General features: G+C 38.4%; 2 protein-coding genes across 2 annotated transcripts; both read right to left on the minus strand.

Annotated features, from left to right (window-relative positions):
* Nucleotides 1-1,444: 1,444 nt before the first annotated feature.
* Nucleotides 1,445-6,736, minus strand: LOC104449233. Its single transcript, XM_010063312.3, has 4 exons — nucleotides 6,485-6,736; nucleotides 6,175-6,370; nucleotides 5,986-6,072; nucleotides 1,445-1,984 (listed from the first exon to the last, which is right to left on the minus strand). Exons 1-4 carry the CDS (start codon nucleotides 6,700-6,702, stop codon nucleotides 1,832-1,834), a joined length of 654 nt encoding a protein of 217 aa, XP_010061614.2. The 5' UTR covers nucleotides 6,703-6,736; the 3' UTR covers nucleotides 1,445-1,831.
* Nucleotides 6,737-13,075: 6,339 nt separating this feature from the next.
* On the minus strand, nucleotides 13,076-17,010 carry LOC104449232 (squalene monooxygenase SE1). The gene is made up of 8 exons (XM_010063310.3): nucleotides 16,568-17,010; nucleotides 15,491-15,602; nucleotides 15,102-15,276; nucleotides 14,634-14,802; nucleotides 14,252-14,470; nucleotides 13,859-14,134; nucleotides 13,490-13,768; nucleotides 13,076-13,370 (listed from the first exon to the last, which is right to left on the minus strand). Exons 1-8 carry the CDS (start codon nucleotides 16,829-16,831, stop codon nucleotides 13,266-13,268), a joined length of 1,599 nt encoding a protein of 532 aa, XP_010061612.2. The 5' UTR covers nucleotides 16,832-17,010; the 3' UTR covers nucleotides 13,076-13,265.
* Nucleotides 17,011-18,260: the final 1,250 nt, after the last annotated feature.

The raw sequence follows: 18,260 nt of genomic DNA on the forward strand, positions 1-18,260 counted from the left end.
TCCTCTCTCTCTCTCTCTCTCCGTGACCCGTGATTTGCTCAAGCAAATATATTCTAAGACACCTACTAATGATATTATAAGCTTTTATTCATTGTTTAGTACTTCCATGACCTCATCACCGACACATCTTGCGACCTTTCATCTCGTAATTACACGTCTAACGTGGAATGTGACATTGACATACTCTTTTTTTCTATGGTAAGCACCCTTATTCTCATCTTAATCTATTTAACTAAAAAAGGATTCTTGGTGCAGTGTGGAAGTCGGTTGTTGAGAAAAATGTCTGGAATGGTCGAGAGGGAAGGAAAACGGATAGCAAGAAATGGGATGGAAATTAGACAGAATATTTGGAGACGTATGGGGAAAGAAGAATCGACAGAGGAAAAAATCCAATATCATACAAGAAAAAAGCTAAATAGATTTTTTTTTTTTTTTTTTGTAAAAGCTAATATTTATAGAGTTAATTGCCGACGGCTGAACCCAGATTGTAATCGATAGCAGTTTTTTTTTTTTAAAAAAGAAAAGAAAAGTAAAACGGAAAATTAGAAAGCAATTACCTGACAAAATAGGAAATGAATAAAATCCTAATATAACTCAAAAACATTTTCCTTCTTGTTTATATTAATTTTATTTCGAACGGGTGTCTCGGAGTCAGAGAGTACGCAAGGACCCTTCAAATCAACAGGCATTGGATTCGGTTCTCAACACCAAATTCTGACAACACTCTAGTTTTCCTATATAAAAAATAAAGAAACCAAAATCACCTAAATATGTTCAAAATAAAGTAAGGGATATCATAAAAAATTCCAAATTATGTCAATCCCCAATTTTTTTAATGTAATAAAAAAATTAATACCCAAACTTTTTCCTATGCTACGAAAAATCCGTATATATCTTTTATTTCAACTCTATCCAAGGTATTTATTACACTAATATAAATTTGAGTTATTTATATTACAATGAACCAATATATGATTTTTAGGTATACAAAGAAAAGTATAGAGTATTTGCGTTTCAATGGGACTTTTGTCTCGTGATTTTAACCCAAAAAGTAAAACCAAAAGGCAAAATATATTTCAAAAAGAAGCTATCTTTGATCGTCGATTGGTTGGGACAGTTGGGTCAAGGCGAGAGGGGATATTCCCTTCGGATCTCTCGTCTCTCGCGCATATCGATTCCAACATTTTCCAGAATTCAATCCTCGAATTTCCCCAACAAAAGATCTGTAAAGTCAAAGCGCGTAAAGTTCGGAACAGATTGCCTTTGTCCTCTTCAATTAAGGAATTAATTTCGAGTCATTATTGGCCGGTGATTCTCGTAATTCATGTCCAACACATTCGGTTCTAGCCCACATGTCCATGTCCAAAGTAGTTTTGCGAAAATCCAGCTGACATCGACATCGCACCAGAAGCTTACCGGCGATTTCACAAGTTTTAAGACGTCATTTCATGAGAAATATCCGTTTTGGACATCTAAGTTCGTGGCACTGATACTTCAGTCCACCGATTACAAAGTCACAACCGGAAGCTCATCACCGGACCATGCGGTACTGGCCTCTGTATGTTAGGTTCGATTGGCGAACCAATGGCGGATTCTTTACATAGTGAGACTGAAGAATTTTCCGGCGACATAACGTGGACCAGGTTCCGGAGAGGAAGGAGGGCGACCATAACTTCGTCAGCCAAAAAAAAAAAAAAAAAATGGCAGCAATCGCATTGCTTGTGATCTTAACTCGATCTGGACTAGGAAAGTGGACGTTAAATTATGTACAAGTACACAGCAAAAACTAGCAAAACTAGCAAAACCTGATGTCGTTGACTGCAGCTTCAAATCATCTTTTCCTCTTCCTCTTGGACATTTTGCTTACATCAGTCTTCGCGACTGAATCGGACTGAGAGTTTTCCAGCCTGGCCTCGATAGCGGAACTCCACAGGGCCCTCTCTACGTCTGATGGTGTGAACAACTGCCCCTCAGCGCTTAATTCCTGAAAGTGCTCAATAAGCAAAGGCTACACACATTAATATCATAAACAACGACGATTGAAAGGGCATTGAGATTTACATCTAAGACATTGTAAACAATCCTCAACTTTCTTGTTAGCCAACACTTTGCATCGTCTAGTTTCAGAACTTTCAGTTTACAAATTCTGAACATGCTAAAGTTTCAGAAGAACCCCCTACATTTTGCACCATCTATTCCTATCTCTTCCATTTCCTATGTACCATACACTATCTATCTTTTCCCTGACATTTTCTTAGGATGAAAACTGCAGGTTTTGAAACTGAAGGATGCAAATACGGATAAAGAAAAAATTGAGGACGCTTTTGTGATCGTCTCCTAAGATATTTCTCAGTAGCTACTCTGATTATAGTGATTAACTCCAGTCTCACAACAAACATGCATGGTTAACTGTTTGAAGGACTTGGAAATCTGACTTCTTTTAGCAGATCAACATAAGAGAGACTGACTAGTAGAAGAGCATCATCCATCATCACCACGGGAAATAATTTCTACAAAATTTGTTCACTAACTTGGGCCATCAGTATGCCCATCTTAACACAAAGAAGCTTTCCTTGTTTTTTAAATGAAGCACAGCTTGTTTAGAAAAAAATAGATTGCAGAGTGTTCTCTGATTAAAGTACATTTCTTTATACTTACAACAAAAATGTAAGACAAGTGCAGAAAAATGTCAGCTATTATGGACAGTACATTGGTTCAAATGATCCCTTCAACTTACTTTCTGCATATGGTTAGAAATCATGTGTGTTTTCAGATTGCTAATCATTTTAACCAATAAAACTAATCATGAAAAGTATATGGACTCTTATGAAAGAGTCGTATCGCTGTATTTTTTAGTGACAAAGATGTCAAGTAAGTGTCAATAGTTGACATAGAATGGCATGACTGTTACTGGAAAAAGCTAGACACACTTTCACATTAAGAAGAGCCTATGATCATTTGCACCCTAGAGAGGGGAATTCCATCTTCATATTTTGTGAGTGCAGAATTCTAGCAAACTAGTAGAAGATAACATCCAAAAAGGTGAGTCACAGAGGATGCACCACGGAGATTGAGAAGGATGTTGAGAAAATAGACAAGCAAATTGAATAATAATGAAATGGACAAAACAAAGGAAATGAAATCAAACATAAGATTTTGGCTAGTGTGACTTACATCCAACCAACACAAAATTTCACTATAGATCAAGTGATACAATGAAAATTATGATCACATTCAAGTACTCAAACATTCTCAACGTTTCTCAACCCCAATTACAATTACAGTATGTGTTTAGCCCTTACAATTTCTAGTGAAATAATCTCTCAATCTAACAAAAGAATTACACATAATGTTTAGCCAAATCACTCGGGTGTGATTACAAGAACAAACTTACGTACTCAAACACTCTCAGTATTTCTCAATCTCCAATTACAGTAATGACTTACATAGTGTTTAGCCTTTACAATTCCTATTGAAATAATCTCTCAATCTCACAAAAGAATTACATAAATTTTAATCACAAAATAACTCACATAATGTTTAGCTAAATCACTCGGGTGTAATTACAAGAACAAACTACTTGAAGAACAATCATGTAAATCACCTTCTCTTCTTCGATGCATCAAGGCACACTTGTTGCTCAATGAAAGCTTCCCTTATTTATACTGAACTAAGGATCTCTCATTTGTAGCAACTTTTTTCCTTGCATGTGGGAGTCATTAACATTTAAAGAAGGAGGAAACCCACATTCTTTTACGGTTGCTGGCAAATGAATCCCTTCATTTATTGAGGCATGTGAGAGCCATTGAAGGGAGTTAACAACAAAGTGTAATGTCCCTTAATTTATGTGTGCCCATGTCTCCATCGTTGCACTCTTTTTTCTTGTTTCTCTCATGAATGAAACTCTTCTTATTTTTTTCTCTCATTTGGTTAGAGAAAGGATCTCCCTCACATGATTATCATGTAGGAACCTCATGATGAGCCATCCTGATGTTTTTTTTCATCTTTGAGAAGCAAAGCGGCCATTCTCCTGTTCGCTCTTTTCAAGTTCATACAACATATACTAATGCAATTGTGGTTTTGCTTTATTTGTAGTACGCAATTGTGGCTTTGCTTTATTTGTAGTTGAGAAGGTTATGTCAGAAAATGCTTTTTGACTTGCTACATGCGTAGGTGGAGTTGGTATTTTGATGAAATTGATGGCTATAGGGAAGTTCAAGTGTGGCTTGGACCTAAAAGCACTCAAGTGTCAGTTAAGCGCATGAGGGGCTATGAGAGAGTAGCAACAAATTGCAATGAAGTGATTGTGACTTAGCTCAAACATCGAGCCAAGATGGAGATTCTTGAATATGTCTCCAGTTCAAGTCCATGGAATGAAGTAAGTCCAAAGTCTACTTTCGCTTCCTATTGACATTTTACGGGTCAAAGGACCATGATAAGAACTTAATGCTCAACATGGACTTTCACCATGTAAAAGAAAAAAGAGGATGAGAGAATGGGCACTTCGTTTCTCAAAGATGAAAGAATTATCATGACGGCTCATCATGATGCACTTGATGATGGTCACATAAGGGAGATCTTCTCTCTTCCCAAATGAGAGAAGAAGATAAGAAGAGTTTCATTTAAAAGAGAAAAGAGGAAAGAGGAGAGAGAGCAAAGATGGAGGCATAGGTGCAAATAAATGAAGGGACATTACACTTTGTTCGGTGTTGAGTCCCTTCGGTTGCTCTCACACGACGCCTCAATAAATGGACTTCTTGGCCATTATATATATAAATGGAGTACTTATGTTCAAGATGCAACTATAATTTGACCGCAAGTGGAATTGAAAGAATAAGGAAAAGCATGTGGGGTTTGTCTTCTTCAATAAAAATGAAAGACTCCCATATGCAAATTAAAAAGGAGCAACAAATGAGAGATCCTTAGTTGAGTATAAATAAGGGAACTCTTGTTGGGCAGTAGGTGTCTTTGGTACACTGAAGAAGAGATGGTGGTCTACGTGAGTGTTCTTAGAGTGAGTTTGTTCATTAGAATTTGTGTAATTCTTTTGTGAGATTGAGATATTATTTTACTAGGAATTGTGAAGACAAAACATTGTGGGAGTAAATGAGTGTAATTGGGGGTAGGGTCCTTGAATGTGATTATAATCTCCATTTTATTGCTTGACTAATAGTAAAATTATGTGCTACTCTCCCCGTGGATGAAGGTCGCACCAACTCAACCATGCAAATCCAGTATACGATTTCATTTCCTTGGTTCTGTCCATTTTATTATTATTTGATTCGCTTGTCTATTTTATAGAAAATACGTTAGTGTCTATATAGCTTCTTTCTAGCTAACTCAGCTGCAGCCAGTGCACATTCAATTTTAATACAAGGAACAAAATCTCAGATGTCTCGATTTACCTCATTTATATACTAAAGAGGTAAATTTGATTTACAGACACATTTGAATGGACAAATACCAAAGGTCTTGTACCTGTGCCTGATGTCCTATGTCATTCGAAAGGGTGACACCATAGTACTAAGAGAATGAAAAATAATATGACAACAGCAGGGTCATCTATGCGCAGGACAAGCTGTATGACTATCCAACACCAAGACATGTCCATTAGCAAGACACTGACCAATTAGAAACATGTGACACACTCATAAAAAAATCCCAATCGAACCTTAAAAAAATATGGGACTACGCCTTTGTCTTCAGTGCAATAACAAGGAAATGGTTTTAGGAGATACCCTCCCTCAGGGTTAGAGTAGGTTCAAATGGGGACTACTCTGCACATCCTAATCAGCAGAAGTAAATAGCAAGGCTGTCTTGTACTGCAATGTCCAACTATGCATATGAGTTTCAGTGTTTGGTTGGATGTAAGTGAATTAAAATTCGAATTCGTATTCCATTCTTTTCCTTCCACTTCCTTTCTTCATTTTTTCCCTTCATTTCCCTTGCAACTTGTAAAGTGTAAAAAAGAAATGCCTCACGGACCTTTGCCTTAGCCTGCAGTTTCTCCACGAACCGCAAATACTGCTTCAAGGAATAATCTTTGGAGTGCCCCAGAGCAGCCACCATAGCCTTTCAGACCGAAAAAGAACTAATTTTTGTCAAAATCACTGAAACATAATCTCCATAACACATTCTTATAAAAGGAAAGAACTTTATGGCTCAGCTTCTGACCTCGTCAGACATGAACGGGGCGACGTCGGGCGCGTACGCGGCGAGGACGGCGGATGCGGTGGCGGGGCCAACCCCCTTCAAGACGGTGAGCTCCGACACGGCCTTCGACACGTCGGGGAGCGATCCGAAGGCCTTCCGGGAGGAGGACTCCACCGCCTCCTCGTCCAGCGACAACACGAACTCCAACAATCGCGGCCTGGAAAACAACACCACCACCACCACCATCACCGCGCGAGGTAATCAGAAAAACCCAGAAAGGGTCCGCGTCAAGAGAGAAAACCCGGAAGGTCAAAGGGGGACGACACCGCACCTCCACTTGCCGCGGGCGAGCTTCCACTGCATGAGCTGGGCGAGCTCCGAGCGGGTGACGAAGGGATCGGGGTCCCGGCCGCGGAGGAGGGCGGGGAGGCGGCGGCGGTAGAAGTCGTCGAGGGGGAGGAGGTCGGGCTTGCCGAGGGATTCGATGCGAGCGGGGTAGGCGGAGAGAGCTCGACTCCACCGAGCCACGTCGCTGCACTGGAAATCCATGGCGGCCCCCTGCCCTTGCCGTCGTTTTTCGCAAGGTGAACCCTTTTGTGACGGGCTGGAGTCAGTGCCCGACCCGCCAAATGAGATCCGAACCGAAATGTCCGGGTTCAAATTCGAAATTTTGGAGTAACGGGGCAAAAGGTGTACTATTATTTCCTTAAAGGACTTGACCCTGTCTTGACTTGTGATCATGACATACAAGTCCCAGTTTGTGAATCGTAATGAGAGTGAGTGGGGAGGGCGGACGGCCGATCCATTTCCAAATGGATGTGGCCTTCGCCTCCGCAAGTGTTTATTTTCTGATGGATTAAACTTTTGAAAAAAGCGTACATCCCTTATTGTGATTGCAAAAAGAATATTGAATAGAAATGACAAGTGAGTGGTGAGGATGGATGGTTAATTCATTTCCAAACTTGACTATACTTCGATGCGTTATTAAGTGGAGTCCGGTCCTCGGCATGACCTTAACAACCCGATAACAAGGCCCCACGCCTAAACTTAATAGTATTCCCCTTTTCCCGGGAAAAATATGGCAAAATTTGCCCTTTAAGAACAAGTGTTTGCGTCTCTCACTTGGTTTTGACTTTTAGCCTAAACTTAATAGTGGGATGGCCTTTGCATCCCTTTTAGAAAAAGTGCTCCCGATCGATCAAAAAGAATACTGAATAGGAATGATGGTGAGTGGTGAGTAGGGATGTGCAAAAGAATTGTGACCCACCTGGACCGCCCGGAATCGGATTGGAATTGCTCGGAACCAGTGGTTTTTAAGGAAATCGGTCCGGTTCCTATTTCCAATTTATGGGAACCGGTGGGTATCGATCCGATTATTGGATCAGACTGGTTATATTATAATAAATATATTTATTTTTAATATTAAAAAATTCGAAATTAGCAAATTTAAAATTTAGGGCTCCAATTACCATATTGTCTCAATTCATTACTCTTCTATTCCATCTCGTTTCTCTTAGTTCAAAATCTCCTCGAGCTCCCTATTCCTCTCCAATTCATTTTCGGATTTACTCATCTCCCTTTGAGTCCTAGTCCGAACTCGGTGAAACAGTGAGTTAATTCTCTTTTCTTCCCTTGAACTTGAACTCTCTCTCCACATCGTTGCCACCTCCGCATTCATTGTCACTATTGTCCTCTTTGTTGTTGGGCTTGTCCCGCTTCTACCTCCCCTCTTCCTCCTCCCCCTCCTCAGGCTTCTCCCCATCATCCTCATCTTTAGGGACGGGTAAACTCTAGGTCTAAGAATGGCTCATCGTCTCCGTTGTCCTCCTCATTGTCGGTCTCGAGGGAGGAGTGGGAGACGACGGAGGTGGTGGCCAAGATGGTGGTGGTGGCCGAGACGAAAGCGGAGCGAGAGTCGCAACTGGTTGAAGGTGAAAAGAGGAAGGCGTGGAGGTTAGACCGGTTCTATAGATCCATCCGGGAACCGAACCGGACCGACGGTTCCTGGCTCAAATTTTTCGAAAGCGATTCTTAGCGGGCGGTTCTTGGTTCTAGGTTGGGAACCGCCCGCTCGGACCATGCACACCTCTAGTGGTGAGGGCGGATGGCTAACTCATTTCCAAACTCAATTGTACTTTGACGCCTTCTTAAGTGAAGTCGTAGATCAAACAGTGAGGAGGTCTTTGTCTTTGAAAGTGTTCGTTCTCTAATGGTTTAAGTTTTTAGAGAAAGTGTGCATCCCCTATGTTGATCACGAAAATTCATCTCAGAAAAAAGTCATATGAAGACGACAAATTATCGTTAGTTGAATTCCGTCACCTGAAATATGTTTTATTGAAAATCATTCTTCTTTGGAGGAATGGAAGAATGGTGCATGTATGTATTTGTTTTGCAGGAAACTTTATTATGGAAGAAAATATTATCTAGTGAAATTAATTGTAGGGAAAATGGCTAGCTTTCTTTTTTTTTTTTCTTTTATTAGTTGTGCACTTGAAAGTGAAATAAAATAGTTTTTTGGCTTCTTTTGCTTGGAAAACATATCAATCATCAATTCAATCTACTTTTTCTCTCTCATCTCATCTCTTCACCTTTATATATATATATGTTCCTAGTTTATCGACTAGAATGACCAACTATATTCGAAAGTCAATTAATCAATAATTAACCCAACATTTTTCCTCTCATATTTTGTCCCCACTAACAATTTTTTTTTTTCAGTTTATAACTTAGTCCAAAAATACTAGTTTGCTTATGTTGTTAATTTTTTTTTTTTATGGGACTTTTGTACTTAGTCTTAATATTGCCCCGCAGGACATTTGGTGGGGCAATAGGTGGAGCAAGATAAAGCTAGTATTAGCCATAACCAACCCTGCTAATCCTCCCATTTTGTATCCTTTTGGAAAAACTTTAGTCAATCTATATATATATGATGTGGACTTCCCTGCTTTGTTTAGCAGTTGCAATAAAATTCAGGATAGCATAAAATTTATTATATTTTACGCATTGTGCCCGCTCAAATAGAATAAATTCGGATATAAATGTGATATAGACTAAATAAAATTATTTCATTGGGAGATGGAATAAAGGTAGATAGAATTTTTAACATTCATATAGGAAAGTTATTTTTTTAATAACAAACTTCTCAAATTAATAAAATTAAAATATATTTCAATATAAAATAAAATATATTTCAATATATATAATATTTGAATTTTAATATAAGAAAAATTTAAAATAAAAAATAAAATTTATTTATTTTAATTTAATCTTATTTTTATATATATTCTAATTTAATTTATTTTTATAATATAATTTTAATATATACATATATATTTATATAAATGAAATATTTTAGGTATATTAGTACTATTTACTATATAATAAAATTTTATTAGAGAATGATCAAAGGGGAAGAACAAAATAAATAAGAAATTAATTTAAAAAAGAGAGAAAATAAAATAAAAAAAGTAAATTAAAATAAAGTAGGTAAGAATGTTGCAAAAGATTTTTATCATTTTTGTTTGTAAAATTCTTGGTTCATTTATATTAATATATTGTTTAGAACAATCAATATACATGATATGACATGAATATTTCCGACTTTATTATTATAATCATCAAACAGTAGATAGGATATAATAAAATCTTTAGATTTCATATTTTATCCTATATAGTCCTATCCTAGTTATAAATCTAAACAACCAAATGTAGTTTTGATGGGAAAATTGTTTAAAAAGTCCTTCACTTGTTATTTGGCAGCTAATTCATTTTGGAACCTTTTGAAATTTGTTAATTTTGTCCCAACCTTTTCAATTGTGTCAATTTAATCTTAAACATTTTAAGGATTTACCAATTTAGTTCTAAACCTTTTAACGATTTGTCAATTTAGTCATTCTAATCAATTTTGGCTAAATATTACTAATACGAACAAATTTTTGAATTTTTTCAATTTTTCTTTTCTTTTTACTTTTTCCCTTTTTCCTATTGTTAGGCCTTGTTAATGGCGGGCGACCTTTGCTAGCCTTAGGTGAGTGTAGGCGCTCACACCTAGGCAAGGACTGAGTGTAGGCGATCCGACAAGAGCGCCATCACCTAGGCAAGGGATGCCCTTTGCTCGAGGCAGGCGAAGGTGGCCCTTGCCTAAGGCCAGTCGACTTTCGTTGATTGCGATGAGGCCATCATGGTTGGTCAATGGAAAAAGAAACAAAAATAAAAAGAAGAAAATAAAAAGAAAAGAAAAGGAAAAAAAAAAAAATAAAATCAAACCATTATCTTTAGCTCGAGGCCACAAGGCAAGGGTGGCCTTTGCCTAAGGGAACAATTTTGAATATAAATAGTTTTTTTTTTTTGTTTTTGTTTTCGAGAACAATTTCTAAGATAATAATCGTTGGTAACTATAAACAAATTCTACCCGAAATAGAAATGCATTTGGTAAACTTGTATAATTTTGGTTCTTTTAGTTTTTCAATATTTTTATTATATTTTTTTCTTCTTCTTCTTCTTCTTCTTTTTTCTTCTTTCTTTTTTTTTTCCTTCTTTCTCTTTGTTGGTCAATGGAAAATAAAACAATAAAGAAAAAGAAGAAAAGAAAAGAAAAGAAAAGGAAGAAAAAAAAAAGAGGAGAGAGATCAAACCATTATCCATGTTAGCATTGATTAAAAATAGATTTTTTTGGTTTTGGGAACAAAATTTTTACCAAATGCATTTTTGTTATTTTTTTGAACTAAAAAAAAAAAACATGCCTTAAATTGTTAATGGTTTCGGGTAAAATTGGCAAATCTTTAAACGTTTAGAACTAAATTGGTAAATCATCAAAATATTTAGGTCTAAATTGATAAAATTGAAAGGTTTAGAATTGAATTAGTAAATTGTCAAAAGATTTAGAACTAAATTTAAACAATTGATTGCATAGGTTTATGATTTTTGAATTGACTTTAACTAAATTTAAAGTTTAAAACTAAGGTAGAAGATGTTGATAAGTGAATAGGACAAAAACGATAACAAGCAGATTGAGATAGATTAGTAAAATCCAATCCCAAGAGATTTTGAAAAATATGACAATTGTAAAATGTACGAATTTAGAGTAGTATAGTTATTACGGCACTTTCAAAATCATATATTCTTGTTACACCAATAACGATGGAATATCAATTTGGTCATCGAAATAGTGAGATCTTAATGTTTATTATGCTATTTTTCAATTGAAAACTAAATGAAATTATTGTCATTTGAAAAGAGTTGCGAAATCCGTGAAGATTATAATTGAAGAATCTCTGAATTTAATTAGTTGTCCTATTTAAAATACGAAAGACATTTAGAAAGATATATATTATATTATAAAAAACGGGAGTAGCATTGGCAATAGCAAGGGGCAAAAGAAAAAATTACCCAAAAAGCTTTAATGTATGAAAATCGTGTCAATTCAATTTTAAAATATTTCAATTGTGTTAATTAAGTCATAAATTTTTTGACTATTTGCCAATTTAGTTATTTTAGCCAATTTTGATTAGAAATTACTAATATGGATGTTGGTTATCCTATATGGCATGACTGATGCTTACGTGGATAATTTTTACAATTAAAAAGTTCGATTTTTGATATATTTCTTTTTATCTCTCCTTCCATTGGTCGCCTAGCCTTTGCCATCGGCCACAAGTAAGGGCTGATGAGGGTTGCCCTTTTGGATTTGGTGAGGGTCGATCTCGCCTAGATTTGGCAAGGTGGAGCCTGGCTCAAGGCTAGTGAGGTGGGCCTGAGCCTGTGGTCGGCTATCGCAAAGGTCCAACAATGGGTAGAGAAAGAAGGAAAAGAAAATATAAAAAATTATTAAAAACTTCATTTTTTTAAATTGTAAAAATTATCCACATTAGTGCAACTCATGTCACATAGGATGACTGTTATTCACATTAGTAATTTTTGGTTAAATTGCCCAAAATGATTAAATTGACAAATTATCAAAAAGTTTAGGATTTAATTGGCACAATTGAAAGGTTTAAAACTGAATTGGTATAAATATGATAGTGTTAGAATTTCTTTGCTAATTTTCGTAAGAACAAATTATGAGAGGTAAAAAGCAAGTGTCATGATATGAGATATCCTTGATATTAAATATATTATGTTTAGACAATCTTGAATTTGTAAAGGTAATTATTTATTTAAAACCCGTGTATGATAAATCTCCAATTTGAAATATGTAGGATGGAAACCTTGTCAAGGGAGAAATCTTGGTTGCCTTGTTACATTATGCATTGTGTTGTGACCATGGTAGCATTTGAGCAATATATTAGTTAATGGAATGGACTATTGACATAGTTTTTAATAGAGATTAATCAATTGACTTGACCATTGATACTTGTGTTGTCATGATGGTTTTAATGAGTTTTTCATATTAGTATAAAGACTTGTTGTAAAGAGACCACTCATATATGATTCAATATGTATTTTATACTTGGAGTTTAAGTTATAAAGTTTTGGTATTTCTTTGTACACACGCATAGTGGTTGCTTGATCTATTTAGAAGATATGTACTACTTATTGAGCCATGGTTACTCATTTCACTCGTCTTTCATGTTTTCAAGTCCCTTAGTTAGCGGCAAATAAGGTGAGAGCACTATCAATGAAATTTTTTTGGGAATTGTTTTCTTTTTGGGTATGGTTTGAGGAAGTGGTGTATACAGTTGTTATCTTGTTGGGATGATGAGTTCTAATTGTATATGTTCTTTCAATGGACTATAGAAGCTTTGATGTTATAACCAACTTATCAGTTTATGTGATATGTACATATGGTTGAAATAGATATGTTGATATCCGATTGTTATTATGTTTGAAATTGTGTCCTTTGTGTGGACGGACAGCAGTATCATCCCCAAGGGCAAAAGAATGTGATTCATGGAATGAAAAGTACTGAAATGAGAATGGTCAATGGAACCACCAAACGTGGGCTTACTATCAAGAGAAAAGCTAAATTACATGTATATAAGTTCAACTATTCAACTCCTAGTTGGGAGAACATTCAACCTCCCTGGACTTCTGAAAAAGGAGCAGCAGATGCACATAAAAATACAAAAACTTTCTTCGGTCACGGCAGCAACCTAACTTCACTAAACCGACACTCACTTGACCGGTGGAGCTCTGTAATATGCTGGGACAGTCGCCGGGAAGAACATTTGCCTAACCCCTTCTGCTCGGATGATCGGGAATATAATCCCGGATGCGCCCTGCAAAAATGATTTAAACATCTTTCATATTTCATGAATGTGACATATTGTGCCAAGAAATTAACACAAGCTAGAGACAAAATGGGAGATAGAAGTACGTGAGATGTGAATTGACTCACCGAAATTAATCTGAATCCGATCCAGATGCGTTTGGGAGAAGGGAACGGCAGCAACAAACGCCCCACACCATAGATCGCAACCGCAAAGAAATGGAGAACCAAGCTCAGTGGACGAGGATTCAGACCGGAGAGCAAAGAAATGGGTCCTGTCGAGAACAAGCCCCCAAGGCAAAGATAGTCGAAGCATGCCTGTCGCATCTCCTTCCTTGCTTCATCGGGCGATGCACAAAAGACCTTGTGCAAAGCCCCTGCCAGCGTATTTATCGTGGATGCCACCGGCTGCAGATACACGAGATCACAATTAGTCTTCTTCAAACACATTCTAAAAACTTTGCACAGGCAAAGGCACTAGCAACTGATAGGACTCACCTTACGCAACGTGTAGAATGATTCGAGATATCTGCAGAGAGCAGGCGCATCATTGAGGTTCCTCAAAGGCCGTAGAAGATCCCGTAGCACAACAATATCAGAGAGTGCCACGGTCATTCCTCCTCCGGTTAACGGATGACGCATATTGAAAGCGTCCCCCATTAGCAAAGCTCCTGGAGTGGGATGTGGAATGGCCGGCATGCTTCTGTTTGGCATGGTCCGCATGTTTCCTCTATCCACCGCTGCCACAAAGGCATCAAGGATTTCAGGGGGAACCTGAAGTGCCCATTAACACCCGGTCAGCACAAGACCACATATAATTCACTAGTCATTGAAAAACAAAATCAGGATTGACAAGAAGAATCCGATGTAATGAAAAGGTTTTATGAATACCTGAGGTGCTACCACGGTTTTTAGATAGTTTGCCATTTCCCCGTTTGAAATTGAAGGCACCTTTTGGCCTGGTACGTCAACCAGACAGCGGACCTCGGTGCTACTGATGGGGTAAAAGAGGATTGGAGAGGGATCAGCTAAAATGACGTGCCCATGGTTCGCATAAGGAAGGTTGCAGTTCTCCAGAACTAGACCAACAAAACAGGACGGCACATCAACCTGCACATTGTGTGAATCTAACTCAGACACTCTTTGCAAACATTAGCACTAACAGTTTAACGTTAATCCAGCATGACTGCATCTCAAGACACAAAATTGCCAACATCATCATACGAAAAGTCATATCTAGGAGAGAGCAAAGTTGGCCCTCTTTAGTACTTACCTTGGGATCGCAAAGGGAACGTCGCAAATTCGAGAAGCATCCATCACAAACAACGGTCAAGGGTGCATATGCAGTGAGCTCTTGACCTGTTCTTGTCTTGTATTGGATTCCTTTGACAGTTCCATTGTCTTCAAGCAAAGAAGTGACTGTCCCTTGCTCCAGTTGCACGCTGATGGAAGTCAAAAGATTAACTTGATCGACTAATTGACAAAATAAGGATGTGGGTGATGTTTTTACAGAAGAACACCATATAGCATGAAAAATAACAGAGGTCTGCTGCAATCATACAAATCAAAAGTCTTAGGAAAGAGCTGGGCTATGGCATGAAGAGTATTTTTATGGTCATCTTGTCATAAAATTAAATGTGAAGCCGCAGTCATTTGGATAAGGGAGAACAGAAAATGATTGTCAAATTGAACAGGCCAACAAGCAATGAAATGAGCCGATACAGAGTTTGGAGGTATTTACTTGGGGAGAGTGGCTGCTTTTTCCCGCATTTTCTGTATGAAGCGGCCATTGTGGAAGCTCCTACCAGACACATCAGAGCTAAACATTTCCAGTGGATAGGAAAGTCGTGTATTTCGTCCATCCTTGAAGAGTGCATAACCAAACACCTGTTGTGCATCAATTTTCTCCACGCAATCTGCATTCATCAAGTTCAATTCGGTGAGCAGTTTTGTTTTCAGTATTCATGGAAACAAGAATAATAAAATATGATTATAACGAGGCAACGGTAAGTACTATCTACTTCCATTCTAGTACTTGTCAGAAAGAAATAGGAAAATTCGTTTCCAATCAAGCATAGTGAGTAGCACCCAAATCATTGCCGAAAACATCAAAAGTTTCACTAGACTTACCTTCAAGTCCCAACTCAATCAGTTTGAGGTAACCACCTGGTTGCAATAGCTCTCCGACAATCCGGTCAGGCTCCGACAAGTCCCTTTCAATCACATGCACTCGGCGGCCGTCCTGCTTTTCACACGCAAATGACTGATTAGGAACAGAATTCGAAATTGATGATCAGCAAAGGGCAAAGCTTGTATCCAATGACAACGAATTAAAAAGGGCACAAGATATTCAAAAGATCAGAACTCTGATTTAGAAAGACATGGTGAAAAACAGTCAATTGAGATCATGGCATAATATAGCAGTAGAAAACTTAAAGATCAGAAAAAGGCAATCTACTCCCAACTTGTCCATTAACACAAGGCCTAGACTAGCCTGATTTTTGCTTTATCTGAACAGTGCAAGCGTGCATAGAGTAAACCAGCTAGTAAAGTTAAAGCAACCACTCTTAATTCAGGACTTTGGTTCTATCTGTAGCTTCGCCACATAGTTCATCAGGATTAGATGAATTCACTCACTCGAGAGGTTGAGATCGAAATAAATTCATGTCTTATGATCCAACCAATCATTTTCAGCAAAAACAAATTTCTTAACATGGTGAGATGCCCGCTGGACCCAAGATTCCTCCAGTCAACACATCACGGTCATGCAACATCCATTGCTCATCCAGTGGAGGCAATCACAATACCTCACAGAGAGAAATCAAACTTGCCACATCATGTCTCTCGATCAGAATTCAAATGACCAATCAAACCAAGGCAATCGAATGAGGGGTGAAAAACAGGTGTTGCAAGATCATATCTCATGATATCACCAGGACTTTCGAAATAGTGCATCAAGCTTCCTGAATTTAGCAGTATGTCATTTTCCACTTGGCCAAAAGTTCGGAATACCATAAACCATCTCTATAAATCCCATAGAAATAAAAACCATTTTTATGAGATGTTCTCAGCGCAGAACAAAATTCCTATCTTCAGACTGATAGTGTCAACTCGTCCAATAATTTGTCGTCTCCCATTCGAGAAAGTACTGCATCGATCATAGACAAAACAGAAGGCAAGAAAAGAATTAAGTTGCATTAACATCACCTTCCCGAGCGTGTAGGCGAGAGCAGAGCCAGCCACCCCAGCTCCGACGACGATGACGTCAAAGTCGCCCCCGCCATTTTCGTTCACCGATCTGCTCTCCTCGTCCTTCGCGGTTCTCATCCTTTTAACGCATTCCCTCCCATTTCGTCTCCTCTTTCTCGCAACCAAACGGTAAAGAATCAAGACTCCGAGAACAGAGGCCAAGATGCCACCCACCCAGCACAACCCGTTCGAATTCTCATTCCGAAGCCGACCCGCCGCCATTCTCGAACTACTCCAGCAGGGAAGAAGGAAACGCGTGACTTCTGGAGCTGTTCGATCGTGGGCCTTGTTTTTCTTGCCTCTTCTTTAAGGCTTGCGAGGGGGAGCTTTGCTTTATTCCTCTCGGAACGCAAACAGCTGTCGTGAACTATAATTTTGGTGGATGCGTGTGTCCGTGTTTGTGCGTTGTGTCTGCGTTTGGGATGGGATTCGGGTGCGGCGTTATTTATAGGGGAATGGAACGGCGGCTTACCGGTCGGTCATTCAAACGACCACGACAAAGAACGGCTCAATGAGTCCTCATGCTGACTTCTGCTTCTTGCATGCTGACCATTTTCTTGCCCTCCTCATTTTCTTGATCCTTTTTTTATTCCCTATAATCCACGCAGACTCCAGCTACTTTGGACTTACTGTATAATTTTGCTGTTAAATTTATTATGTGCTCTAAAGATTTTTTTTTTAGATCGAGTCTATTCCGATCTTGGAGACGATATCGGTTCTTGGTCCATATGGTATGTAAATCATGCGATAAGTTATCTCCGTCCATGAAGAACTAGCCGACCAAGAATGTAGGGCAAAACAGGAACGGACTCGGAGAGCTTCCTCGCGGCTGATGTTCGCGACACTCTGGCGAACGATGGTCGTAAACAACGATGACGATGGCTGATGTGGTGGGCCGTCGCCGGCGACAAAATGACCCACCTGTACCAAACTTGGGAGAGTCGCCGGTGTTCAGAGAGCAAACTCTGATCTAACCAAATGCCGACCGTGCCTAGTGGCTAGAAGTGAAGTGAGGACAGTAGATTGGCAATCCATTCTTATACTTCGAAGAACCAAAATCTCAAATCTATACTTATGAACACCTGATGTCATGAGGAATGATGTCAAACTTTTCGAAGTTCCTTAAAGAAGAAATGATTTTTGAGGAAAAATATAATAAGCGAAGTGCCCGTGTTTTTACCTAAAAGAAGTGACAATAAAACACTCCGGACATTAGATTGGACTCGTGGATACATGAATCCGAATCTCTCTATTGCATTAGCATTAAATAGAGATAATATCTCCCATAATTGGCGAAAAAATTTAAACGGTTAGGAAATTACCGATCATGGTGCCCGCGCGCACACACGTATTTCTCAGCGCAATTACAAATAGTCTGGGAAATCCGTATATTACGTTGGAATTACGAGGAAACAAGGCTCAACCAAAGTACCAGTAAGGAATACTGTTACATTTTGGAAATTCTACGTATTTCCACAATTAAGTCTCTCTTCTTTATTTTTTGCATCAACCATAAATTGTTGGAGCCGGCAGTTGAAATTGCCGAGGCGGGTGAGTATGCGAGCGTTTGTCGGATGTTAAATTGTGGGGGAAGTCGAAAGTGGAGTCAAGTGCATGGATGCTGGAGCTTGGGGTTGGTGGGTCGCCCCAC

Source organism: Eucalyptus grandis, chromosome 6 (assembly GCF_016545825.1).
Source record: "Eucalyptus grandis isolate ANBG69807.140 chromosome 6, ASM1654582v1, whole genome shotgun sequence".
NCBI classification, from domain to species: domain Eukaryota; kingdom Viridiplantae; phylum Streptophyta; class Magnoliopsida; order Myrtales; family Myrtaceae; genus Eucalyptus; species Eucalyptus grandis.

Excerpts from the sequence above, each read along its gene's own strand:
- LOC104449233 (XM_010063312.3), bottom strand. The coding sequence starts at position 6,702 with ATGGATTTCCAGTGCAGCGACGTGGCTCGGTGGAGTCGAGCTCTCTCC. Across the intron at positions 6,073-6,174 it reads CCCCGTTCATGTCTGACGAG|GCTATGGTGGCTGCTCTGGG; the intron begins GTCAGAAGCTGA and ends TCGGTCTGAAAG. Across the intron at positions 1,985-5,985 it reads AACTGCAGGCTAAGGCAAAG|GAATTAAGCGCTGAGGGGCA; the intron begins GTCCGTGAGGCA and ends GAGCACTTTCAG.
- LOC104449232 (XM_010063310.3), bottom strand. The coding sequence starts at position 16,831 with ATGGCGGCGGGTCGGCTTCGGAATGAGAATTCGAACGGGTTGTGCTGG. Across the intron at positions 15,277-15,490 it reads GATTGAGTTGGGACTTGAAG|ATTGCGTGGAGAAAATTGAT; the intron begins GTAAGTCTAGTG and ends TGATGAATGCAG. Across the intron at positions 13,371-13,489 it reads TCGGATTCAGATTAATTTCG|GGCGCATCCGGGATTATATT; the intron begins GTGAGTCAATTC and ends TCATTTTTGCAG.